Genomic DNA, 11,789 nt, shown 5'->3' with positions numbered 1-11,789 from the left:
AACATTCAAAGGTCTAGATCAGGCATTTCCCGACTGAGTATGTGGCGACTACGAAGCAAGGGAACACGTAATTTCCTCCTTCCTTCATGTGCCATTTACAATAATCCAACCCCTCTTTTGTTGTCACATCTGAATTGAAGTCTATCTCTGTTACGTCTGTCCTTTTTGCGTGTTCACTTGACTCTTTTCCTCGTGCAGGACGGACTGTGGCTTTCACGCACTGGAATACTTTGCAAAGTGGGAAGGCAGAATTGTCCCCCCTATCACAGCTGCAACGGTCGTTGAGCTCCGGAAAATCTACACATGGAACTGGTTGACGAATGAAGATTTCAACAAGCGGTCCGGAGCACGCGAGTTCATAGAGGAAGCTGTCAAGAAAGTCATCAAGAAGTACAAGTGATCACGTGGCGTTACACACCGGACTCATACCTTACATTCTGTTGCCGAGGAATGTAAGGTACTATCTCTTTGTTCTCGTCGAAAACTATGTTTGTGTGGTATGTTATGACTGCAACCCCGCGTAGCCTACTATGTAGTGGTGGTGTGTGAGCGGCATTTGAATAGTTTCTATAATATATGTTTGGACGTGAACCTATTTTAGGCGTTAGAGCAGATATGTTTTTATGTTTATGATTATTACAATGGTTTCATTGTTTCTAGCACCGGTTTGCTATTTCGAATGCGTCTACGATGTTTTAAAAAAGATGGCAAATGTAGTTCATCAAACATGGGTAGTGAAAGTCATCGTCATTTTTCATTTTGGCTGTTTTGCTTCTTCTTTTTCATCGCTAACTGCACCGGCAAGCATGTGTAGGTTGATCATGTAGCCACAACCTTTGCTGCGGTTTATGCACGTTACGCTTTTTCCAACTTGTTTCCCATACATTGCACACAACACACTATGTGTCTCTAAACCGCGTCATATTGTCATGGAAATATATGCCACGCAGAGTCATTACAAATACCATGGCATATTTTCAGTACAGCTAACATGGCAGATACAGTACAAACAACATGGAAGATCCAACATAATTAACATGGCAGATACAGTACAACTAACATGGCAGATCCAGTACAACAAAAATGGCAGATCTAGTACAACTAGCATGGCATATTTAGTATAAAATAGCATGGCATATTTAGTATAAAATAGCATGGCATATTTAGTATAAAATAGCATGGCAGACTAACTACACATAACATGGCAGATTAACTACACATAACATGGCAGATTAAGTACCCATAACATGGCAACTGCATTTATCCATTCAATGAATTTTCCTTCCATTTCTGATGCCCCTCAAGAGTCATTCTCCCAATTTTTTTTAAAAAAATTTCTCATCATCTAGGGTACAAAACAAAATGTCCACAAGGACCATGTCACATCGCCCCAATTTTTGCTCATGGATTGCCCGCCCCTTTCTTCGTTTTCTTGTGTTTTGCTTGGATCTCCAATCCCGACTTGTACCTTATCTCTCTTGAACAACCCTTTGTGATAGAACAGGGTGGGTTCCTGACCTGGGTCTGTGTGCTTGCTATTCTAGATCCTATCTCCGAGTTTTCAGATGATGGCCCCGTGCATGAAGGCACACTTGATGTGCGGGGGAACCGGTGTAAGGCTTCCTCAGCTTTCCTCTTCTTGATCTCATCAAGCTCTCTTTTCAGTGCCTTCCTGTGTTTTTCTGCGACTCTCGCTGTCTCATCACTCTTGCACGCTTCATCAATTAGCTCAGCATAGTTCTTAGTCAGCACAACGTGCCTCACGGCTTCCATGGTTGACTCAGGTCTCTCGTCATGCACAGCCAGAACTACGTGTGTTGTCTACGGCGCCAACGCGTCGTCAGCGTCCCAAGTCCATCGCCGCGTTATGAAATGGTGGGGCATCCGTGTCACAGCGTTCATGTCCATTACTTTTAGTATGTGACAGCACACAATGTCGTCCCGTTCGAACTTGCAGCATTGGCAGTAGTACTCGCCTTCGCCTATCGAGGCTTTGAAGAAGTAGTTCCTTCCTTTGTCTGGGTCTTTAGGTTCTGAATCTGACACGCCCAAAATAGAACACACCTTGAACGTATGTTCGTCCACCTGGAAAGCCGTGAACATGCTGTCACGCTTTATTTCTTCCTGGAATCTGCAAGTTTTGTGTGTTTTCTGTTAAACTATCGTGCGCTCTTTTCTTGTACCATCTTATGTTGTCATGGAAATAGAAATGCATTTTGTTTGAACATGGCAAACATAGTTCATTGAACATGGCAAATATAGTATGTTGAACATGGCAAATGCAGTACACTACACATGGCAAATGCAGTACACTAGACATGGCAACTGTAGTACACTAGACATGGCAACTGTAGTACATTTTCATCTGGACATCGTCATTTTTCCACACCAACATTCCCCAATGGAAGCACATTGCATAAAACATGGCAACTGCCCTTTTATTTAAACATGGCATCTACAGTTGAGTAAACATGGCAATTGCATTTCAACAAACATGGCAGATGCATTTTATTAAATATGGCAACTGCATTTCAGCATATGTGTCGCCAATATAACATTTTTTCCAGTTGACATTGGCATTTACATGCCAACATGCCCCAATGGAAGCACAGTGCATTAAACATGGCAACTGCACTTCATTCAACAAGGAAAATGCACCCGAGCAAGCATGGCAAAACAGAATTTTCATTGAACATGGCAACATGCAGCTGAGTAAGCATGGCGAACAGTATTTTATTAAACATGGAAACTGCATTGCACTCTATAAGGCACCTATTGACTTGGCGCTTTTTCTGCAAATAAGACTGTAACGCAACTGACTTACTTGTTAAAGATCTTGTTGGTGTATATCTTGCTCATTTGCCTCTCTATCGGTAAATACGTTAGCAATTTTGGCTGCTTTAGTGACGTGGTCGCTTCTTGCTGTAGCTCAGATCCCAGAATTTTTTATTGCAAAGCTGTGTACTGCTTGGCAAACTGTAGCAATGAGTTGCCAGGGCTGACGTACCGCTTCAAAACAGCATTGAACCCCTCGCTACGCTGCGTAGTCTGCAGAAAGGGGAAGAAGCATTGCATGAAGTAGGCCGGCACCCAGTACATTCGCTTCTCCCACAGGCTAACAAGAGTCTCGTTGTCTTGGACTTGATGTGTTTCAGTCATGGCCATCCAGCTCCTTTCAAACTCCTCCACCGTCAAGCTGTGGTCCACGCACAGCTCGAATGCCTTGTGCAGCTCTGGACGGTTAGCAAAGAACGGTTCTAGCGTCTCCTCAGCCTTCTTTATAATCTGCCACCTGCAGTGCATGTGCACTGCCAACGGAAAGACCTCCTCTATGCCTGCACGCATGATGAAATCTTGGTCTGTTATTATGTTCATCGGAGCAAGTCCATCCATGCACTCCAAGAAGGTCTTGAACAGTCAAACGTACCCATCCGTGTCTTCATTCCGGACGAGCCCGCAGCCGAACTGCAACGACCGATTGTGGTTATTTATTCCTATGAACGGAGCGCATGGCATCTTGTACATATTGGTGAGGTACGTCGCGTCGAATGAAATGAAATCTCGGAAATGTTTGTAGGATCTCCTTGTAGCACCATCCACCCAATACATGTTCCTGACACGGTCCTCATCGTCCAACCTTATCCTGTAGAAGAAATCTGGATCTTCATTCGCTTTCTCATCGAAATAGGCCATTGTGGCCTCTATGTCTGCCAACTTGCTCTCTCTACGGTACTTGGCCTGTAGGTTTGTGACGTCAGCTGGTATGTACGGCATGCTACTCAGAGTCCCCTTTTTGCTGTGGATGAGAGATAGTATCTGTACTATTTTGATGGACCGACGTTACAATCATGTAGCAGCTTTACGAATTGCCTTTCGACGGGGGTGAACCCTCTGTGGGCAGTCAGAAATTTTACCAGGTCGAACTTCTTTATGAGTTGGTGGTTGTGCTCGTCAAAATATTCATTGACCACCCACTGTGCTCCATCTACGTTTAGCTTACACCGGACAGGGCACTCAGTCTTGAGAATAATACCTCTCTTTCGTTCCGGAACGACAGGCGCAACACCTTTCCCCTTCTTGTTCCTCTGTGCCTTGTGGCACCTCATCTCACCTCTGCTATACTCGTTAGTTTTCTTAATTTTCCTATGGTATTCGGTGTTGACCGCAAATCCATGGAACTTTGCATATGTCTGGTAGTATTCCTTTGCTTGTTCGAATGATTCAAATCTCTGCCCAATGTACGGTGGCTGAGGTACCACGATCTCTGATTGCCCACCATCTTCATCCCCTTGTGCATCGTCATCAGTTTCATCATTCACTTCAGTATCGGTGGCAGTTCCATCTACTTGAGTGTTGCCAGTGCTTGTGTTCAAAGGGGTGCTTGTCGGCATTACTGGAATGATTGCCATTCCCGACTCTGACTCAAAATTGTTTGCGGCATGATTGTCTGCTGGCTGGTGGAACGCGTCTTCCGTGCGCTCAGAGCTCCCCGCAGTAGATGTCCCCACGCCGCTATTCAGTGTAGTTGTAGGCCCTGTAATAGAAAAAATAGGTACCAGAGTAAGATTTTTGTTTGGATAACATGTGTATCACAACGGATCACACCATCTTCGAGTGATTTGGCATGATATCATTTCAAACAGCAAGCCGTGAGTCTGCGCGTGGACATGTATGGCAGCTGTAGCTGTCCAGTCATGGAAGCTACTATTCAACAAACATGGCAACTATTTGTTTTGCCTACAAATAACTACAAATAACAAATGTAGCATTGTTTTTTATGGTTCAGTTTTTTTCCTTACCTTGTTGTGCTGCATTTGACTATCTTGTGTGGTCTGTGACACCATAATGACATGCTCCACCTGCAATTTGTGAATCTTGCCACGGGACGTTTGCCGGGTTACCACCAGCGTAATAACCTGTAAGCATAGTAGTGGTTGGTCAATTCATGGCAACTGCAGTTTGTGCTAGCATGGTAACTGCAGTTGCCGCTGATGTGGCAACTGCAGTTTTACTGGCATGGCAACTGTAGTTGCATCGGTATGGCAACCGCAGTTGTCCTTCATGGCAACTGCAGTTGCCATGGCATGGCAAATGTAGTTGCACTGGCATGGCAACTGCAGTTGTTCCTCCATGGCAACTGCAGGTGTCCAGGGATGGCAACAACAGTTGTCCAGGGATGAGAAGTGTAGTTTTTAATTCATGGCAATTGTAGATGTCCAGTCATGGCAATTGTAGTTGTCAACTATGCTCCTTCTGCTAATTGAGCATCCGCAACTTCACTTTTTTTATGGACTCACCTGTGTATGACGTCGATGGCAGGTACATGGGTGCTGCCCGATGCCACGTGCTGCACGAAGGCTCTGCATTTTCACCCGTCATAACTCGTGAGTCCTTTTGCCAGTTTTTTTGCATGTTCATTTTTCATGTCCGCAGCAGTATGTGCTCTTTTTTCGTTTTGCATTACCTTGATTAGTCATACTAGCTAGTTGAAGTTGGCTGCAACGCCCCGAGACCGATGTGCCAGGTGTCGTTCAGTTATTCACTATTGTTGCCTTGTCATTGCTTGCGTGTCATGCATTGCATATCATGTCATCATGCGCATTTCATTTGCATACGTGCTCGTCTCATGCGTCCGAGCATTTTCCCCGTTGTCCGTTTTGCATTCCGGCGCTTCGTTCTCCTCTGGTGGTCATTTCTATCTTTCTTTCTTGTGTGGGGTTTAAACATTTCCGGATTGGACCGAGTCTTGCCAAGCAGCCTTGGTTTACTACCCGTAGACCGTCTGTCAAGTTTCGCATCATTTGGACTTCGTTTGATACTCCAACGGTTAACCGAGGGACCGAGAAGGCCTCGTGTGTGTTGCAGCCCAACATCCTTCCATTTTGGCCCAAAACCCACCTAACTCTGCTCCATCATCTAGAGCGTTCAATCACGATCGCGTGGCCGAAAACTGCACCTCATTTGGACTCTCCTAGCTCCCTCTACCTATAAAAGAGCACCCTCCCCGAAATTTCGGATCAATTCGCGGATGAAACCATAATCCTCTTCCCCTCTCGCCCGCCGGACATGTCCGTCCCGGCTGGACGAGATCGCGCCGCCGCCCCGGGCGAATCCGAGATCCACACGTGGACGTTCCCGTCCCACCGCTGCCGCGGCCCGCGGAGCCCATCCGGGGCCCGCGCGGGCCCAGTTTCGCCGCCGCCGCACGGGAGCGCCCGACCGCGCCCGACTCCCCTTCGCCTTGCCGGAGCATCGCCGGCCGCCTCGCTGACTAACCTCGCCGGCGAACCCCCAGGCAGGAGCTCCACCGCCCCTCCTCTTCATCTCCCTACCTCTCCCTAACCTCTCTCCTCTCCCCTGCAGCGATCCTCGCCGCCACCGCCACGGATCCGGCGGGATCTGGCCCCCACCGCCCGGATCCTTCCACCCCCGTTGGGATCTGCCTCCCTCCTCCGCCGAAGACCCGCTGCCGCCTCGCCGTTGACCTAGGGCGCCGCCGCCCTGTTCCTGTTCGTGCGCCAGGCGCGAGGAGGACGACGCCCTCGCTCGCATGGGCCGCCTTGGCCTCCCAGGCCCAGCATCGTCGGCCTGCCTCCTCCTCCTTCACGGGCCGAAGCCCATGGGTGAGGCCACACCCCCAGCGCCCCACCTCTATTTTTTTCCTCCTATTGGGCCAGCTTGATTCGTCCCATATCATGTTTTTTTTCAGCGCCTGGGATTTTTCTATTTACCCAGAGATTGCCAGTTTTGCAAAAAAGTCCCCCTGGTTCATGCATTTAATAACTCACTAACCGTGCATCGGATTAAAATGTTTTATATATGAAACTTGCTCAGAATTTTATGTAGATTAATAATATCCAACTTTCATCTATGTTTGAAATGTTAAAAATGTTGTTTGCATTAATTTGCTCCTATGCCATGTTAAAATGATTTAATTCATAACCAAATAACCGTAGCTCCGATTTAAATAATCTTTATATGTATTTGGGGTAGAATTTTGCCTAGTTTAACATGGTGGCCTCATCTTGCATGTTTAACAAATCTAAAATAATGTTTAGGGCAGAACAGTACAAAACCTTAAATTATGCATATGAGGATTTTCCGGAATTGTTGTTCGTTGCTTCCGGCCTCATTTAAACTTGCCTAGATAGGTAGTTTTGTTGTCCTTTACCTCTTGCCATGTTAATCAACATTTAATATTGTTGGGGTACATAAACGAGAGAGAACTAAATAATTGATGTGGTGTTTTGTCAATATGCATCCCGATGCATATTGAGCTCCACTTAATTTGTAGGATTGCTTGTGCATTTTGCCATGCCATGCATACTTAAACCGGACATGCATCATACTTGATTGTGCATCATGCCATGATTATGTGATGGTTGTTTACCATGATTGTTTGCTTCTTTCCGGTGTTGCTTCTTCGGGTTGGTTCCGTTAACGTCGTGTTGTGAGGATCCGTTCGACTACGTCTGTTTGTCTTCTTCATGGACTCGTTCTTCTTCCTTGCAGGATTTCAGGCAAGATGATCATACCCTCGAAATCACTACTATTCTTTGCTATGCTAGTTTGCTCGCTCTTTTGCGATGCCAATGCTACGATGCCTACCATTTGCTTGCCAGCCTCCCAAATTGCCATGTCAAGCCTCTAACCCACCTTGTCCTAGCAAACCGTTGATTGGCTATGTTACCGCTTTGCTCAGCCCCTCTTATAGCGTTGTTAGTTGCAGGTGAAGATTGAAGTTTGTTCCTTGTTGGAACATGGAGATGTTGTTCCTTGTTGGAACATGTTTACTTGTTGGGATATCACAATATATCTTATTTAATTAATGCATCTATTACTTGGTAAAGGGTGGAAGGCTCAGCCTTATGCCTGGTGTTTTGTTCCACCCTTGCCGCCCTAGTTTCCGTCATATCGGTGTTATGTTCCTGGATTTTGCGTTCCTCACGCGGTTGGGCTATTATGGGAACCCCTTGACAGTTCGCCTTAAGTAAAGCTCTTCCAGCAATGGCCAACCTTGGTTTTACCATTTGCCACCTAGCCTTTTCTTTTCCCTTGGGAGTCGCGCTCCTAAGGGTCATCATTATTTTACCCCCCCCCCCCCCGGGCCAGTGCTCCTCTGAGTGCTGGTCTAACTTGTCAACCGCCGGTGGCCACCAGGGGCAACTCTGGGCTGGCCTACCGGAAGTTTGGACGATCCGGTGTGCCCTGAGAAAGAGATATGTGCAACTCCTATCGGGATTTGTCGGCACATTCGGGCAGTGTTGCTGGTTTAGTTTTACCCTATCGAATTGTCTTGTTGTACCGGGATACCGAGTCTGATCGGAATGTCTCGGGTGGAGGTCTATTCCTTCGTTGACCATGAGAGCTTGTGATGGGCTAAGTTGGGACACCCCTGCAGGGATTTGAACTTTTGAAAGTCGTGCCCGTGGTTATGGGCAGATGGGAATTTGTTAACGTCCGGTTGTAGAAAACCTGAACTTGACCTTAATTAAAATGAATCAACCGCGTGTGTAACTGTGATGGTCTCTTTTCGGCGGAGTCCGGGAAGTGAACACGGTTGTTGGAGTAATGCTTGTCGTAGGTTGCTATAGGATCACTTCTTGATCATAGTTTCTCGACCGCGCTTTGCCTTCTCTTCTCGCTCTCTTTTGCGAATATGTTAGTCACCATATATGCTAGTCGCTTGCTGCAGCTCCACCTCATACCTTTACCTTACCCATAAGCTTAAATAGTCTTGATCGCGAGGGTGCGAGATTGCTGAGTCCCCGTGGCTCACAGATACTTCCAAAACCAGCTTGCAGGTGCCGATGAGACCGTGCAGATGACACAACCAAGCTCAGGAGGAGCTCGATGAAGATCGTGATCTTTATGTTGTTTCGTTCTAGTTGATCAGTAGTGGAGCCCAGTTGGGGTCGATAGGGACCTTTGTCGCTTTTGGGGTTCTTCTTTTATTTTGGTGCCGTAGTCGGACCATGAGTGTATTTGATTGATGTAATGTCTATTCATGTAATTGTGTGAAGTGGCGATTGTAAGCCAACTATGTATCTCTTCCCTTACGTATTACATGGGTTGTGTGAAGATTACCTCACTTGCGATATATGCCTTCAATGCGATTATGCCTCTAAGTCGTGCCTCGACACGTGGGAGATATAGTCGCATCGAGGGTGTTACATTGGCTGCCCGTATATTTGTCAGTGTTAGCGCCTTGTGACTGAACTTGCCACGGGGGCCCCCTATGAGTGTTTCGGTCATAAGAACCTACGAAAAAATGACAGTGTATGACATAAGTAGAATGTCATCTTCATCATTGCGAAGATGGCAACTGTTCTCTTCTTTTGTTATCACGCATCATACCTACGCCTGCATACTGTTCTAGTAGTGGCAGCAACGGCCCTGCAGAGATGAGTTGACTGTACTCTGATGCATTCCAAAGGGGCGTTTCTGGCCTTTGAGAACCCCAAGCATCAGCGCCATCTTCGTGATTCATTCTTTCCGTGTCTCGCTTCTTTCCGATGTGTTCTCAATCACTGGATGAACAAGAAGGCATCAACAATCCACAAGGATTGTATTCTTCTGCTGCTTGCACATAGAAGATAGCGATGGCAAGCAACAGGTCAAAATAGGTGGCAGCTACTGACAACGAAAGGTGGCAACTGTCATTATACACAAGTGGCAATTAAATTTTCCCACCCCCTTCATTCCAAAAATTGTCCTTCCTGCCCTTTTTTAGGGATTCCTACTCATCCATTTCATACCCAATTACTTGCGTCAATTAAACTATGAACTTAAGCTAATCTCAAACGTAGTACATGGCAGATCTGGTGTATTCGGCCTGTCAATTGCGAATATACACTGAACCATGCAGTGTTCTACCCCTATAGCATGGACCCAGTACAAGATCGGGAGATTTTCAGCCTTAAGGATGAGAAGGATGAGATCGGGAGATTTCACCTGGTTTTAGATGATCGTCTCTGGAGGGCTGGGTTGGAGTGGGGGGCTAGGGGTGGGGAGGGCTGGGGTGTGGTTTGCGGTGGGAGCGCCCTACGGATCTGCCATGGCAACCAGAGATGGCTGGCGACAGAGGTCGGGGTTCGAGAGGTGGGGCACGATGGCGGCAGACGAGAGAGGGGATGGATCGGAGGCCGGAAACGGCTGGGTCGTGCGGGCAGCGGGTCGTCCGGCCCGGACGGGGCAGTGGGGCGGGGGTGCCACACACCGGACGTGCGGGCCATGCTTTTGTGCGCGCGGACGTGGTAGTGCGGCCGGTTCCCGTCCATGCCACACGAGGCGTGCGGGCGGGTTTCCGTCCATGCCACACGTGTGGCAGTTATTCGGACCCTAATAGTATTTCATTCATGAATTTCCAGCCATTGTACTGCCGATACAAAAAAGATTACAATGCCATAAATATAATTGATTGAAACAACTAATGCATAGATCTTGGACCCAGTAGATGGATCTTACATGGATCTTGCACGATTTATTTGGATTATAGTAACTGAGACTCCGACTCGATCGGACTCTGTCTGGTGTCTTTCTTCTCCTCGGTAGGGGAAGTCGGCGTTCGGCCCGAGCCCCTGCTGCTGCACCATCTGCATCCCGGCGACGAACTCCTGCAGCGGCATCATCTTCATCCCTCCCTCGAACCCTGGCTGCGGTGGCATCTCCATAACCAACTGCTGCATCCCCATCACTGCGGGGAAGTCAGGCGGCGGTGGCATCTCCATCCCGGCGTTGGCGCTGCTGCTGCTGCTACCGAACTCAAAGGTGCTGGCACCGAAGAGCTGGAGCGGAGGGGGCGGCGGCTGGGGCACCTGGAGCATACGGCTGATGTCGACGCGAAAGGCCTCGACGAGAACCTGGTTGGCGCGTCCGGAGACGGCGGCCTGGACCTGCAAGAGCGCGGCGGCGAAGGCTGCCATGTCATCATGCCCCATGTCGCGCGCGTCGGGGTGGAGCCACGAGGCAATCTGGTCCCCAGCAGCGCGCTCCTTGTCCAGGGCCTCCTCAGCGCGCTTCTTCCGCTTCTTCTGGTCCGCCAGCTCGGAGCGCATCTCGCCGTGCTGCAGCTGCAGCGTCTGCAACCCGTTGTCGGCGGCGGCGGCCTTCACCAACGCGGCGTCCCCCGCCATGAAGGGGTTGACGACGGCGTCGACGGAGGGGTGGGCGAAGAAGAAGACCTTGCCGCTGGGCGAGAAGACGACGGCGGCCACCTGGGCGCCGGTGAGCAGGGACAGCGCGCTGGCCTTGCTGAACAGCCCCCGCTTGCGCTTTGAGAAGCACACATAGCGGGCGTCTTCCTTGACGATCGGGAGGAGGACGGTCTTCTTCCGGCCGTTGCCACCCTTCCGCTTGGGCGCCATTGCTCAGGGTGGCTGAAGGAAGAGGAGGGAGGAGGTGGACGAAGATCTCTCTCAGGGTCGGGGGTGTTTATATAGCAGCGGCCGGAGAGCGAATTGCCACGGTGTGCTGGGTACTGCATTGAAACTTTTGATTGAGGGCAATAAAAAATTGATCTTGTATATATTCTCTGCCTGGCACCCGTCGAAATGTACGTCACTACGTACGTATCACCTGGTACGCTGCACCACTCCTACCCATTGCAGTACGCTTCGTACGGCAGCGGCTCATGCATGCATGTACTGTTATTTGTCGCACAAAATCTAGCACAACGTCGGTACTGGCCGGCCGGCGTGCTGAACGCGGCGATCGTTCCACGACCCATGGGCGGGCGGGCGGACTCAAAGATCATGTCTTTTGCCATGCACCATCGTCACCGTGTGGGG

General features: G+C 48.7%; 1 protein-coding gene across 1 annotated transcript; it reads right to left on the bottom strand.

Moving 5' to 3' along the window:
• Positions 1 to 10,463: 10,463 nt before the first annotated feature.
• On the bottom strand, positions 10,464 to 11,366 carry LOC119273199 (agamous-like MADS-box protein AGL29). The gene has a single exon (XM_037554452.1). It carries the CDS (start codon positions 11,364 to 11,366, stop codon positions 10,464 to 10,466), a length of 903 nt encoding a protein of 300 aa, XP_037410349.1.
• Positions 11,367 to 11,789: the final 423 nt, after the last annotated feature.

The sequence above is a fragment of the Triticum dicoccoides genome, chromosome 3A (assembly GCF_002162155.2).
Source record: "Triticum dicoccoides isolate Atlit2015 ecotype Zavitan chromosome 3A, WEW_v2.0, whole genome shotgun sequence".
Lineage (NCBI taxonomy): Eukaryota > Viridiplantae > Streptophyta > Magnoliopsida > Poales > Poaceae > Triticum > Triticum dicoccoides.
This window is presented reverse-complemented; position numbering and strand designations above follow the sequence as displayed.

Excerpts from the sequence above, each read along its gene's own strand:
- LOC119273199 (XM_037554452.1), bottom strand. The coding sequence starts at position 11,366 with ATGGCGCCCAAGCGGAAGGGTGGCAACGGCCGGAAGAAGACCGTCCTC.